Source organism: Ursus arctos, unplaced genomic scaffold (genome assembly GCF_023065955.2).
Source record: "Ursus arctos isolate Adak ecotype North America unplaced genomic scaffold, UrsArc2.0 scaffold_1, whole genome shotgun sequence".
Lineage (NCBI taxonomy): Eukaryota > Metazoa > Chordata > Mammalia > Carnivora > Ursidae > Ursus > Ursus arctos.
The window spans coordinates 60,210,887-60,223,729 of NW_026622763.1; the positions used below are offsets into that span (position 1 = coordinate 60,210,887).

The 12,843-nt window shown below is 36.9% G+C and overlaps 1 protein-coding gene across 6 annotated transcripts in view; it reads right to left on the reverse strand.

Moving 5' to 3' along the window:
- The window catches only part of PDE1A (phosphodiesterase 1A), a 284,858-nt gene that overhangs the window by 44,733 nt on the left and 227,282 nt on the right, over positions 1-12,843 (reverse strand). For 2 of the 6 annotated variants that reach the window (XM_057303246.1, XM_048214562.2), the window contains exon 14: positions 2,452-3,309. The exons of the other annotated variants lie outside the window; for them this stretch is intronic. In XM_057303246.1, coding sequence (XP_057159229.1) covers positions 3,281-3,309 — 29 coding nt within the window. In that variant the 3' untranslated portion in view covers positions 2,452-3,280. Of the gene's footprint in view, positions 1-2,451; positions 3,310-12,843 lie in introns of those variants that run through there. 6 annotated transcript variants of the gene reach the window in all.

Genomic DNA, 12,843 nt, shown 5'->3' on the forward strand with positions numbered 1-12,843 from the left:
CAAGAAGTCCGCCTAAGATTCTCTCTCCCTCTGCCCCTCCCTGTCCCGACTCCTGCACTCTTTCTCTCTCCCTTCCTCTCAAAAAAAAATAAAATAAAATAAAATAAATATATATATATATATTCTGTTACTTAGGACTAGATGGAGTGGAACAGAGTGAGAAGAATAGACTGAACTAAAAGAGGAATGTAAGTAATTCACTGGTTCTTAAAATTTTTGATGGGGTGCCTGGGTGGCTCAGTCGTTAAGCGTCTGCCTTCGGCTCAGGGCGTGATCCCAGCATTACGGGATCGAGCCCCACATCAGGCTCCTTCGCTGGAAGCCTGTTTCTTCCTCTCCCACTCCCCCCTGCTTGTGTTCCTTCTCTCGCTGGCTGTCTCTACCTCTGTCAAATAAATAAAATCTTTAAAAAAAAAATTTTTTTTTTGAGAGAAACTTTTACAATGGGCATAACACTAAGGATAAAGAACTCAACCAGTAACAAGAGTGGATGAGGAACAAAATCATCAAGTGGTAATAATACAGCAATTTCAATTTAAAATTCTTGTTAAAATTAGTCTATATGTATTCTAACACGAATATATTGTTATATAGTGGTTTATTAAATCAATAATGAGTAATGAGTGATCTGAGTAAGAAAGAATATAAATTAATGCATAAGAATGACAAATTTTGTTATTAATAATAATATTAACAGCAACAGCAACGACAGTAGATAACATTTAGAGAATACTTACTTATACTATGCTAAGTGCTTCACATATTTTTATCATTTAATCCTCCCAACAATTTTATTGCCCAAGGTCACAAATCCATGCTTTAAGGTCACATATCATCTAAGGTACAGGGAAGGACCTTCAACCCCCGAGCCCTGTACGTCACAACTAAACCGAAGAGTTTGGTCCACAGTGCTAACTCCCTGACCCAAAGAGGCAAGTTTCCATTGGATTTGAAAGACTGAAACCATTCCTTGTTGCTTGGAGAGATACAACTGCAAAGTTTCAAGGTGAGAAGTGTAGAGTAAACGTGACATTTTTCATCTTCCTGCTCTGACAAGTTACTAGGATTCAAAATTCAGTTCTTCAGAGAAGAATGAGTAGTTTGATAGTAAGAACTGTGAGAAGCATTTTCTAAGAAATAAAACTCTTTTTACTGCCACTCTGTGTAGTAAAACCTACAGTAGGTTATAGGCTAAGAAGGACTCAGATACCAAGGTCACGCAAATCCTACACTCAGAGGGATTTCAAAGCAAAAGGCTACAAGAAGGAAGAAAATGCTGTCTTTTTAATACCATGGAGGAGAAACAATAGAGATTTGTGACTTCAGGAGTAAACTGTTCAATTTAAAATTCAGCATAAATATGTAACTGGGGTGAGTATCCATGCTTAAAAAATCAGCTGTAAATTAGTGAAAACCCTGTTACCATTTTTGTGTCAATGATTTCTGACTATCCCCCCTGCAACACCACAACCAACCACCCAGCGTAGACATTAGGGATTTCAAATTGCACTGTTTTCCTTGCATATTGATCTACAACAAGAGCAAGGAATTGTTTCTAATCTAGAGACTGCAAATGTCACAAGTTTCCTAATTTTTAGTGTTTATGATCAAATTCTTCAGTGGAGAGAAAACTTTTTTTTTTTTTTTTTTGGTATGAGTTTCCATCTACAGTAGAAAGAGTCAGGAGAGTATGTCCCCTTTGATTTTGTTCTTCATTTTTCCCATGGAGACAAAAACTACTTACAATCTTCATCAAGCTGAATACATAATTCAGCTTCATCAAGCTGAATACATAATTTTTAGCAAGTAGGTACCTGCTACAGAAAGCAGATTTGGCAAATACTGGTGGTATGCAAAATCCAAAATTCTAGGAGTCTTTAGATGTTCCTAATAATAGACTGTAAATATTGTTTGATAAATTTATAGACCGGTTGAATTGGGGAAAACTAAACCCCAACAAATGTTTCTTCCATCTTATTTAGCTTTAAGTCACAACTCTCAAAGGGCTCGGTTGGTAGCTATCTTGATTAAGGTTCAAAAATTAGCCAAAATAGAATTTAGTTTCACATATCCAGCTATCCTTTAACCTGGGATGAGAAGGGCTCGTGTTGTTTAAAAATGCCTTCCATGCTATTTTTTTCCCTCTCCTCTGTACATCCTTCTATCTGTCTTAGGCTGGCTGTGAGGAGAGGCTATCTGAAGGGATGTGTGGAGAGTGTCTCATCTACTTAGAGTTTTTAAAAGTTGTAGCGGAATAAATTGCTTCTTTTTGTCATAATGCAAGTTGTTCCTATTACAGTTCACTTATAAATTGTAAATCCATGCTTTAAAATAAAAGCACTTTAAGCAATTAGTCACACAGCACTTTATCGATCTACAGCATTCAGCCAGGACTGTGGGGAATGGTGCGATATCCAATCTATCAAGACTCCTATAACAGGATGACTTTCATGATGGAGGTGAATTTATTTAAAATAAGTCATGGGTGCTCTATTAGTTCTACATTATTAACATTAAAACTATCATCTTATTCTTGTTGAACTTCTTATTTGAAGAGATTTCTATGTCTTACCAGTCTCTGGGTTTTCTTTAATCAGCAGACGTGCTCAGCATATTTTAAAGAAGCCTAGCCCAAGATGGAAGGGTGATATGGGAACACAGGACCCTTCTGAAAGAACCCCATGTTCAGAGTGATGAGCTGATATTATTGAGTGGGTCTTTGTGCAGAATACCTCTTTACCACCACAAAAGAGTCCTGATACAAATCAAAATTAGTCAAGACTTCCAACATCACTCTACCAGTTGTCTTGCTAAAGGATGCCCCTATATTGGGTTTCAAAGAGGTTCTGGAAACAAAGTTTCAACACCAGATCCTTGAAGATTTTCACCATTTCTTCTTGAAGGCTTATGAATTAAATCCTACCTGAAGAGATCCCTTGGATGATTTTTATTTACCTTCATGTTTTCATAATTTCTTCAGAGAAATTAAATATATGAAAGAAACATCAAAGATTTCAAAATGGCTACAAAATGCCATTTAGATATTTGAAAAACATAAAGATGCTGGCGTAGCCATACCAGTTGAACCAGGTCAACCAAGGAATTTGTAGCTTTTGTGGTTAGTGATGCCAACTGTGCAATCTGCAAACATCGGTTCCTTTTCTCTCAAGGGGCCAGGCAGATTTCCAGCAAGTAGATTGAAATCTCCAAGGTTTTTGGTCAAACTAGACTGCCACCCGGCATCAGGTTTTACTTAAGGATGTTTACTGATCAGGAAAATTTAACGCTTGTATGAACTGGTTTTTGCTTCTGAAAAAAAAAAAAAGGTACTTATTTAAAAAATCTTGAGACAATATTATTAAAAAGTTGTGAAAAACTAAATTGTACTTAGCATTTATAATTATCCATGTTTGTAGGAATTATTGTGAAAAATTATGAAGTTAAATATAATTGATTTCTTTTCTTTCTTTCTTTTTTTTTTTTAGATTCTATTTATTTGTTTGTCAGAGAGACAGAGAGAGACAGCACAAGGAGGGGGAGCTGCGGGCAGAGGGAGAAGCAGGCTCCTTGCTGAGGAAGGAGCCCCATGTGGGACTTGATCCCAGGGCCCTGGGACCATGACCTGAGCTGAAGGCAGACGCTTAACCGACTGAGCCACCCAGGCGTCCCAATTGATTTTTTTTGTCTTAATTTTCAATATATTTTACTTTTGCTCCTAAAACGTTTTGTGATTTTTGTATTCATCAGCAGTGGTCTTGAAATGATTTTTTTTCCCCTAATTTAATTTATTTTTTTCACCATTTGATTTGTTGCCTAAAACGCCTGAATTCTTAGGGAGCTCAATTCTAGTTGATTTCAAATAGAGTAGACACCCTCAGAATCTAATAAGAGGCATCTTGCAGGATATTAATATTGTCTACCAACAAATAGTATACAAGTATTAGGATGTAGGACCATACTAGGTATCTGCGACTTATTTTAAAAATAAAAATATAATCATACTTTCTATTCTTTTGTCTTTTTCCTAGTAATATATTTTAATAATCCTAACAAAATATTGAATTCTTTGTAGAAATACAGTTAGAGGACCAGTGCTCTTATGTAGGTTATGACATGACTTTTAGGTACAATTGCACTCTATCATTCCTTAATCTACTGAGAAAGCATCAAGAAAATCATTAAGCTTTTCTTCTTTTGTGTGTATCTCATAAGTTATAGTCATGCCCAATATAATCCTGCTTTTTATAATTTAATATAAATATCATAAGTAATTTCTTTAACTCATAAGCATTTAGTAAACTCATAAATATTGTGGTAAAGTATAGGAGGACATTTTTGGCTGGCTATGGGTTTCAGAGCAATTCTTAACTCATTGGAAGTTAAGTTTCTTCCCTTTACTATTTATAAGCCTTTATATCGACTAAATCTTTAGTTTAGGAGGATTATAGAAATATGTTTTTAAAGAAAAGAATATTGTACACTGAAAAAATATACTGAAACATAGATACTAAAAATTTTACCATAGGAATTACTTGTATTTATTTGTTTGAATATAAATGTAGGATACACTGTGTATGAATCAATATATGTCGTAAGTTCTGAGTGATCCAACTAAAATGATGGTAAAGATAGAATGAGATAAAATTGTTAACTGTAACAATGAAATAGTGCTCGAGAAAGAAAAAAAACGATTTGTAATACTCAATAGGGACCATCTGTCAGAGTGCCCTTGACCAAATAGAAAGAACAAGAGGCATGCCTCGGATGGACAGGATCAGGGGAACCTTCTGGGAATAACTTCATATATCTGAATACATCCAACTATGGATACAATCTCAAGAGATAAATCAGCTTTATTTCCAAAGTGAGTAAGGAGCACATCTTACTACTTGTGTTCCTACTAGCACAGATCTCTGCTCATCCTCATCCCAGCACCCATGGGGAAAGCGTTTCTTCATCACTGAGCCAGCCCATAATCACTAGGGAATGCAGTCCTGCTCCTTCTGCCTTCCTTCCAACTTTTATTGTTCATGTAAATAAAAGTGGAGTTCACACACTCAAACAATATCACTTAAAATGCCCCCAAACTCTTTTTTTTAAAGACTTTATTTATTTATTTATTTAGAGAGAGAGAGAGAGCAAGTGAGCGGGGGAGGATCAGAGGGTTAGGGAAAGGGACAAGCAGACTGCGCCCAGCACAGAGCCCTACAGAGGCTCGATCTCAGGACCCCGAGATCACGACCTGAGCCAAAACCAAGAGTCAGACACTTAACCAACTGAGCCACCCAGACACCCCAAAATACCCCTAAATTCTGCTGCTGTTTGAGTTCCTCCTCAACGAACAGTTTGGGCAAGACTTGTGTAAGAAAATTTAGAAAATGTAAATAAACTAGCCTGTCACAATTAATTTCTAGCAGATGATCTAGAAACTATCCAGCTAACTGGCTTTGAATTTAGACAAACTAGGCACAAATCCCAGCCTTTTCAAAGACTAATTATATGGATTTCGACAATTTAAATTCTCTGAGCTACAGTTTTATCAGACTCCTACCTTGTGAGGTTGCTGTAATAAATGTTTGTGTAAATGATCCATGGGAAGATATATAAATGATGTAAAATGTCACTCCCGAAGTCATAATTTTCAACTTTTTAAAATAAAAATGTCTATGGGATATAACACACACGTTTGAAAGTTCATGGGATCAGTTGTGTTCAGATTAAACAGAAGTAGATTTGATGAAGCAATTATGCTGCTCTCCGAGGTAAATTTTCAGAAAAAGCTGTTTTCTCTTTCTGGATTTACTACTACCACGATGCTATTTTCTGTGTATTATATTAAACTGTGAAAAGGAATGAGGAAGATTCATTTGTAATATGTGTGCAAACCTGTGATTTGGGTAACTAACTCACCCCCGCAGGCCTCAGTTTTCACATTGGTAAAATGGGGATTGTACCTACATCATAGGGCTGTTTGGCTGATTAAATAGGATAGAGACCACGACAGACTCAGTATCTTGCCAGGCAAGTAAATGTGTACTTAGTAGATAGAAAAGGATCCTGCATTCTATTTAGCATTAATGCCAACATGATTACAAAAATCGCTTTCATACATATTGTGACATACAATACTGCATTTTAAGATATTTCAAAAACAAATAACAATACATAAGGTTTAACTAGTGAACCCATCACAGTCTATTAAAAGGTCATGCTAATCATAATGTAAATTTGATCTTTTAAAAATTTTAATACTTTCCCATCAGTCTTAAATATTTCCTTTATTTCTGGTGGGAAAATCTTTTAGTTTTGTGTTTTAGTTTTTCAAGCAATGATACAAGACCTATTTTTAAAAACTTGCTGTTTCCTGTTGAGAAAATCTACAAAGTTTCTTAGAAAAATATGATTTTAAATAAATCGGTTTGACTAAATTATCATATATTTAATACATTTCAAATAAATTATAAAATGTGAAAAAATAAGAAAATATCTAACTTATTAGTAACTTGTATGATGATTTTCTGATTACAAAGATAGGCCATGGGTATAGTGATGAAGTTTTTAAAAAATGTCCGGATGGTGATAGGAAATAAAGCTTTTTATAGGGATTCTAAAGAAGCTGAAAATACTAACCAACTCATGATCATCCCAGACACACCTGGCATGAGTGAACTATAGATGTCATTTTAGACCAATAATCAGGCTTTTGTTTTGTTGAATGGGTTGAATTTGAGGCCAGAACTAAATTGTTCTGTACAACTGGGGGATTTTAGTGGCCAAGAGGGTAAAGAGTGGAGCTGAGGTCATGAATCCAGAGGAATATAAGACTAAAAGGTTTTGGAGAAAGAACAAAGGTGAGTGGTGACAAAGAGATTTACCTTATGCTCAGAGGAATATTGTTAAGATAACAAAACTTCCAATGTCTTTGGAATTTGGAATTACTGGGGGACTATGACAAAGTCTTGAACCTAGGCTAGTGTAAGCAGTGTGCCACCCCGAAATTCTGGATACAAATTCTGGTTACACTTGCCAGAGAAGGGTAGCACCAAAAAGAGAGAACTGTCTCAGAGAGCTGGTCCCTACTTCCTGCCTGTGGCTTCGATCTTATTTTGTCCCCATCACCTCTGCTCAACAGTGCAACATCCAATCTACTACTTTCTTCCCCACCATCATTTTCTCTACTCCCCAAATTTCCACTGTCCCACTGTTGACCCCAGAGTTTTCAGAGGCTACAAAACTCTGGTGAACTCTTGCAGTGATTGCTCATATTTGCACAAAGTAAAATTAGAGCAAGTGAATAGGTTTTGGGTGTCTGAAAATGTAGCAAGTACAGATACTGAGCAAGAGAAGACTTTTTGGGGAACATCCTCCTACTTAGTTTTTCCTTTTTTCCATTTATCAGCTTTTTATTTTCTCTTTTTAGATCTTTTGGCTAATAAAAAAATATGGTACAATGTAGTGGGTAATATTTCATTTATAGGGTCTCACCACCTCACCAATCAGACCTTCATAAAATGGAATCGATTTTCCTCTACCCGATACTGACCAAGTTCTTATCTGGCCTTGAGCCGGAACCCCTGGAGATCTAAAGTGGAATACTCCACGAGTTCTGTTCTTCAAAAATCCTATTAGCTTTTGTTTTGCACATAGTAGGCCTCTGTAAATCTTTTGTAGTGACCTCCTCAGTAGTAATCAACTTTTTGTCAGGCTTTGCAGCTTTAATATCTGTACCACACTCCAGTCACAATATCTCATAATACACAGTGGCTCTTGCTAGGTGGTGAGATGGTGCACGCATCCAAAGGGGAATGTTGGAATCTCCATGAGCCATGTGCAATTGGAAACATATCCTGAAACTCCTCTCCACTCCCACTCTTATTCCAACACTGCTTCTGGTAGGCCCCTTTTGAATGCATTTTTCTCTCCCTTCTTTGAGAATGCAAGACACAACGTGACAAATATCTCAACTAGAGTATGAATAAGACAGCTTACATAACAAAGGGATAGGCTTCTTGGAGAAGGCAGTTTAATGGAGTTCTGGAAGATAGGTAGGATTTTAAGAAGCAAAGTGGAGGAGGGGCCCAAGAGGTGAATTCCATGAGGAAGAAAGAATAAGGATGAAGGCAGAGAGAAAGTCCACTGACTTTCCTAGGAGTAGAAAGCAAACGTTCCAGAGGAGATGTGTGACCCAAGACACAGATATTTTAAGGGATATCGTTACCAAGGTACATGCTGCTGTTTTCTGAGTACAGCCAGCCAGGGTGAAGCTGGCTCTGATTCTAATCTGTACTTGGCTTGTCTTGACCATAAACTGATTAATTTCCTGCTCTCCCTGCTCCATGTCCTCTGCATTCATTTAAATGTACAAAAGTGTTCTATTTTGACCTACCTTTATAAACTGGAGATAAGCCATATTGAAGTTTAAAAAAATAAAATAGCCCACAGGATGCTAATATGCTGCCAGCGTTGAAAAATATTGAGTTCCGCCTTTACAATAAATGAATGAGGGAGCGAATAAGCACGTACTCATGGTTCAAACTGGATGCAAGCTCTCCTAGAGATAAGCGACTTCAGTGAATACCACCTCTTAAAAATTCATAATTCTGATATCCTGAATGTTCCATTCTATCTACCATACTTCTGCTCTACTGTACTGATAATATAATATAGAACATCAGCTAAAGAGATTAAATTGGAAATAGAAATAAACTAAATGCACAGTATATAATTTACTAATAATTTGAACTATACAATTTAAAAATTACTTGTAAGGGGCGCCTGGGTGGCACAGCGGTTAAGCGTCTGCCTTCAGCTCAGGGCATGATCCCGGCGTTATGGGATCGAGCCCCACATCAGGCTCTTCCGTTATGAGCCTGCTTCTTCCTCTCCCACTCCCCCTGCTTGTGTCCCCTCTCTCGCTGGCTGTTTCTATCTCTGTCGAATAAATAAATAAAATCTTTTAAAAAATAAAATAAAATAAAAATTACTTGTAAGATCTCATATAAAGTGTTAGTTGCATTTTTGAACTATGATTAGAGAGAAAATGAGAGTGAGCTCTAGTTGTTTTTTTTTTTTTTTAAGATTTTATTTATTTGGGGGAGAGGGAGAGCATGATCAGGTGAAGTGCAGAGGGAGAGGGAGAGGAACAAGCAGCTCCCCACTGCACATAGAAGCTGAAGCAGGGCTCATCTCAGGACCCTGAGATCATGACCTGAGCCGAAGGCAGACGCTTAACCTACTGAGCCACCCAGGCACCCCCCAGAGTAAGCTCTAGTTTTTATCTGAAAGAATTTGCCTCCCTCTGTTTGATTAATTGTCCCTTCTGAAATCTAAACACTATGCATATATTTTCTCAAAAGGATGCTTAGGATTTAGTCCTGGAGTTTAAAAGTTATAATTTTGCTTACATGACGAGTTTTGATTCATTAAAAAGATAACAGGAAGGAATAACTAAAACATTTTATGAATAAATATTTAAAAACATAACCTTTTAAAGTAATTCAATACAAAGTAATATGGACATGTTTTTACTGTTTAAAAACAATCTATTTTTATTTTCTCTAAGCAGCAGATGTAGAATTGTTAGGAGCACTGTTAGGGACTGATAGAGATTGCTGGCAAATAAGAAAAAAACAATGGGTCCAGAACTCTAATAGAGGGGTGCCTGGGTGGCGTAGTCCTCAAGCGTCTGCCTTCGGTTCAGGGCGTGATCCCAGCGTTCTGGGATCGAGCCCCACATCAGGCTTCTCCGCTAGGCGCCTGCTTCTTCCTCTCCCACTCCCCCTGCTTGTGTTCCCTCTCTCGCTGGCTGTCTCTCTGTCAAATAAATAAATAAAATCTTAAAAAAAAAAAAGAACTCTAATAGAGATCTATGGGATAAAAGCACGAGAGATAACACAGAGTGACGTAGGCATTTGGGAAGGAAAGTCCTGCTATGTAGCTGGTTTGGGTGTGATGCTTAAAACATAGGTCTCAGAAGCATTAGGAGAAAAGGAGATCAAGCAAAAGGGGGATGGTGAAGATTTGGTGGCCTATAGTGGCCGAAACAGGGGGTCAAGTGTCAGAGGCAGAGGGTGGTAATGGCAAGAAGCAGATGGGACAGGGTATGTCTAAAGAGATGAGAGAGAAAGAACAGAAGTCAAGCAAGGAGGTTATCCTAAGGTTAACATCACATTAGGAACTTGGATGACATCTAAAAAAGAAGAAAAAAGGAGGTCAAGAACCCTAAGTGGAATAGGCTTCCTCTGCTTCAGTTAAAATATTTGAATGACAAGCTTCTGGGTTTTTTTTTGTTTTTTTTTTTTAAGATTTTATCTATTTATTTGACAGAGAGAGACACAGCCAGCAAAAGAGGGAACACAGGCAGGAGGAGTGGGAGAGGAAGAAGCAGGATCCCAGGGGGGCAGGGAGTGCAATGAGGGGCTTGATCCCAGGACCCTGGGATCAGGCCCTGAGCCGAAGGAAGATGCTTAACGACTGAGCCACCCAGGCGCCCCAAGCTTCTGTTTTCTTCAAGCATGTGGCATGGGGACTTCAGCTAGACACTGTGTTTTGTCACAGAAAAATAATAGAAGTTATATTATTTGTGCACCTGATTTACGGGTTAAGAAATGAATATGTATTATAAATACACTATTTAAAAGACCTAACTACTTAATTTTTTTTTTAAATCTGTTTTCCATCAAGATCCAAAAATTCCCTGCAGAGACAGATAACAGCAATTTGCCTCATCACAGATAAAGCTCAGAAAACATGGCATTGAATAAAAAGATATTCATTAAAGAATGTGTCCTGCATGATATTATTATGCTAAAACCTGCAAAACTAAACTATGTCTTGTTTACAGTTACACAAATAGGAGTAACAGCTAAGAAACAAAAAAAGAAAAAGAAATAATTATCATGAAATTGTTAAATCTAGTCATTCTTAAAAATAAAATTACAGGGGCGCCTGGGTGGCTCAGTCGTTAAGTGTCTGCCTTCGGCTCAGGGCCTGATCCCAGGGTCCTGGGATCAAGCCCCTCAATGCGCTCCCTGCCCCCCTGGGAGCCTGCTTCTTCTTCTCCCACTCCCCCTGCTTGTGTTCCCTCTCTTGCTGGCTGTCTCTCTCTCTCTGGCAAATAAATAAATAAAAAATTAAAAAAAATAAAATTACAGAAACTTAGAATTAAATAAATTGTATTTAAAACAAAGGTGATATTTAAAAATCATTTCCTAATTATTCTGACCCATTTTTTTCATTATCTAGGTCTTGAGGTTAATTATATCCACCCAATCTGTATGATGCAAATATCTTAGGTGCACATCTTTTCCCAGCTCCCACGGTCAGAGACTTCATATTGATGGCTTGAAACCAGCCATGGTGGGAATATTTGCACCATGGATATCACCAAACTTTATGAATCAGGGCTTCATTTATTGTTTCACTGTTGCCTACAGTGGTGGAGATAATGATAAAAAAAATAGAGATTAAATTTAAAAGTGTGTCATGTCTATAACTGCTACATTGTAAATAGCACAGGCATTTGAGGAAATTTTTCCCCAGTATTCAAAAATCATTATCCAATCAAACGACCAAGAAGTCACTTGCATTTTCGATGAACAAGTGAAGTCGACATATGCCTTCTATGTTTTCTAAGTTCTGACATATGTTTTTTATATTTTCATCTTACTCTTTGATGTAAATGAAAATATCAATGTTCATATGCGAACAATTTACATTTGTCAGTTGCAACCGTTAAGTGGACCAAAGACACAGAGTTTGGCAAATATCAGTGGCAGCATTCTGTGAGAACCAATTACCCATGTAGAATTCACAACAAAGGCTACTGTATATTTTACTGTTACTTTTAAATTATGGGCTACACATCCTTTCTATAAGTAAAAGGCATGAGAAACTTGTATATATGTGTGTGGATACACTGTTTTTGAGCTGGTGGTTAAATCTGCCGACATGCTATTGCTTGTAGGCCACTGCAAGGATTGTTCATTATAAGAATGTATACTGTATTATTTACCTAGAAATAGTACATGTATGTTTTTATTTGTTCTTTTGTAGTATGGTTTACAATATATATTTTTAAAAACCTAAAAAGTAAACAACTTAATTAGTACTCTATTAAGAAAACTGAATCACAGACGAAAATTATCCCACGAAGAAAACAATAGGCTCACATGGTTTTTAAATAAAAGTAAATTCTGCCAAACATTCAATACCAATTTAAGGCTCACAAACTCTCAAGAACTTAAAAACTCTGGGGCACCTGGGTGGCTCAGGTAGTTAAGCATCTGCTTTCAGCTCAGGTCATGATCTCTGGCTCCTGGGATGGGGTCCTTGGATCGAGCCCCAGGTTGGGCTCCCTATTCAGCGGGGAGTCTGCTTCTCCCTCTCCCTCTGCCTGACGCTCCCCCTGCTTGTGCTCTGTCTCTCTCTCTCTCAAATGAATAAATAAAAAAAAAAAATCTTAAACAAAAAAAAAGAATGCAAGAACTCCAGTTCACTTTCTGAGGCTAGTGTAATCTTAATACCAGAATTACAAGTATGAGAAAGGAAAATTGTAGGCTAATCTCACTCATAAATATAGATTTTTTTTAAGTCAGTAAAAGTAATACATAAATTTTAAAAAGTTAATACATCACAATTAGTTGGGCCTAATCAAGGAATATAAGGTGGTTCAACATTAGAAAACCTATTAATATAATTCATCATATGAACCAATCAAAATAAATTATATGAACTATTTTAAAAACCACAGGAAAGACATTTGATAAAACTAAATGTTCCATGTAAAATACATTTTCTCTGAAACCAATACTACACTACGTTAACTAACTTGAATTTAAATTA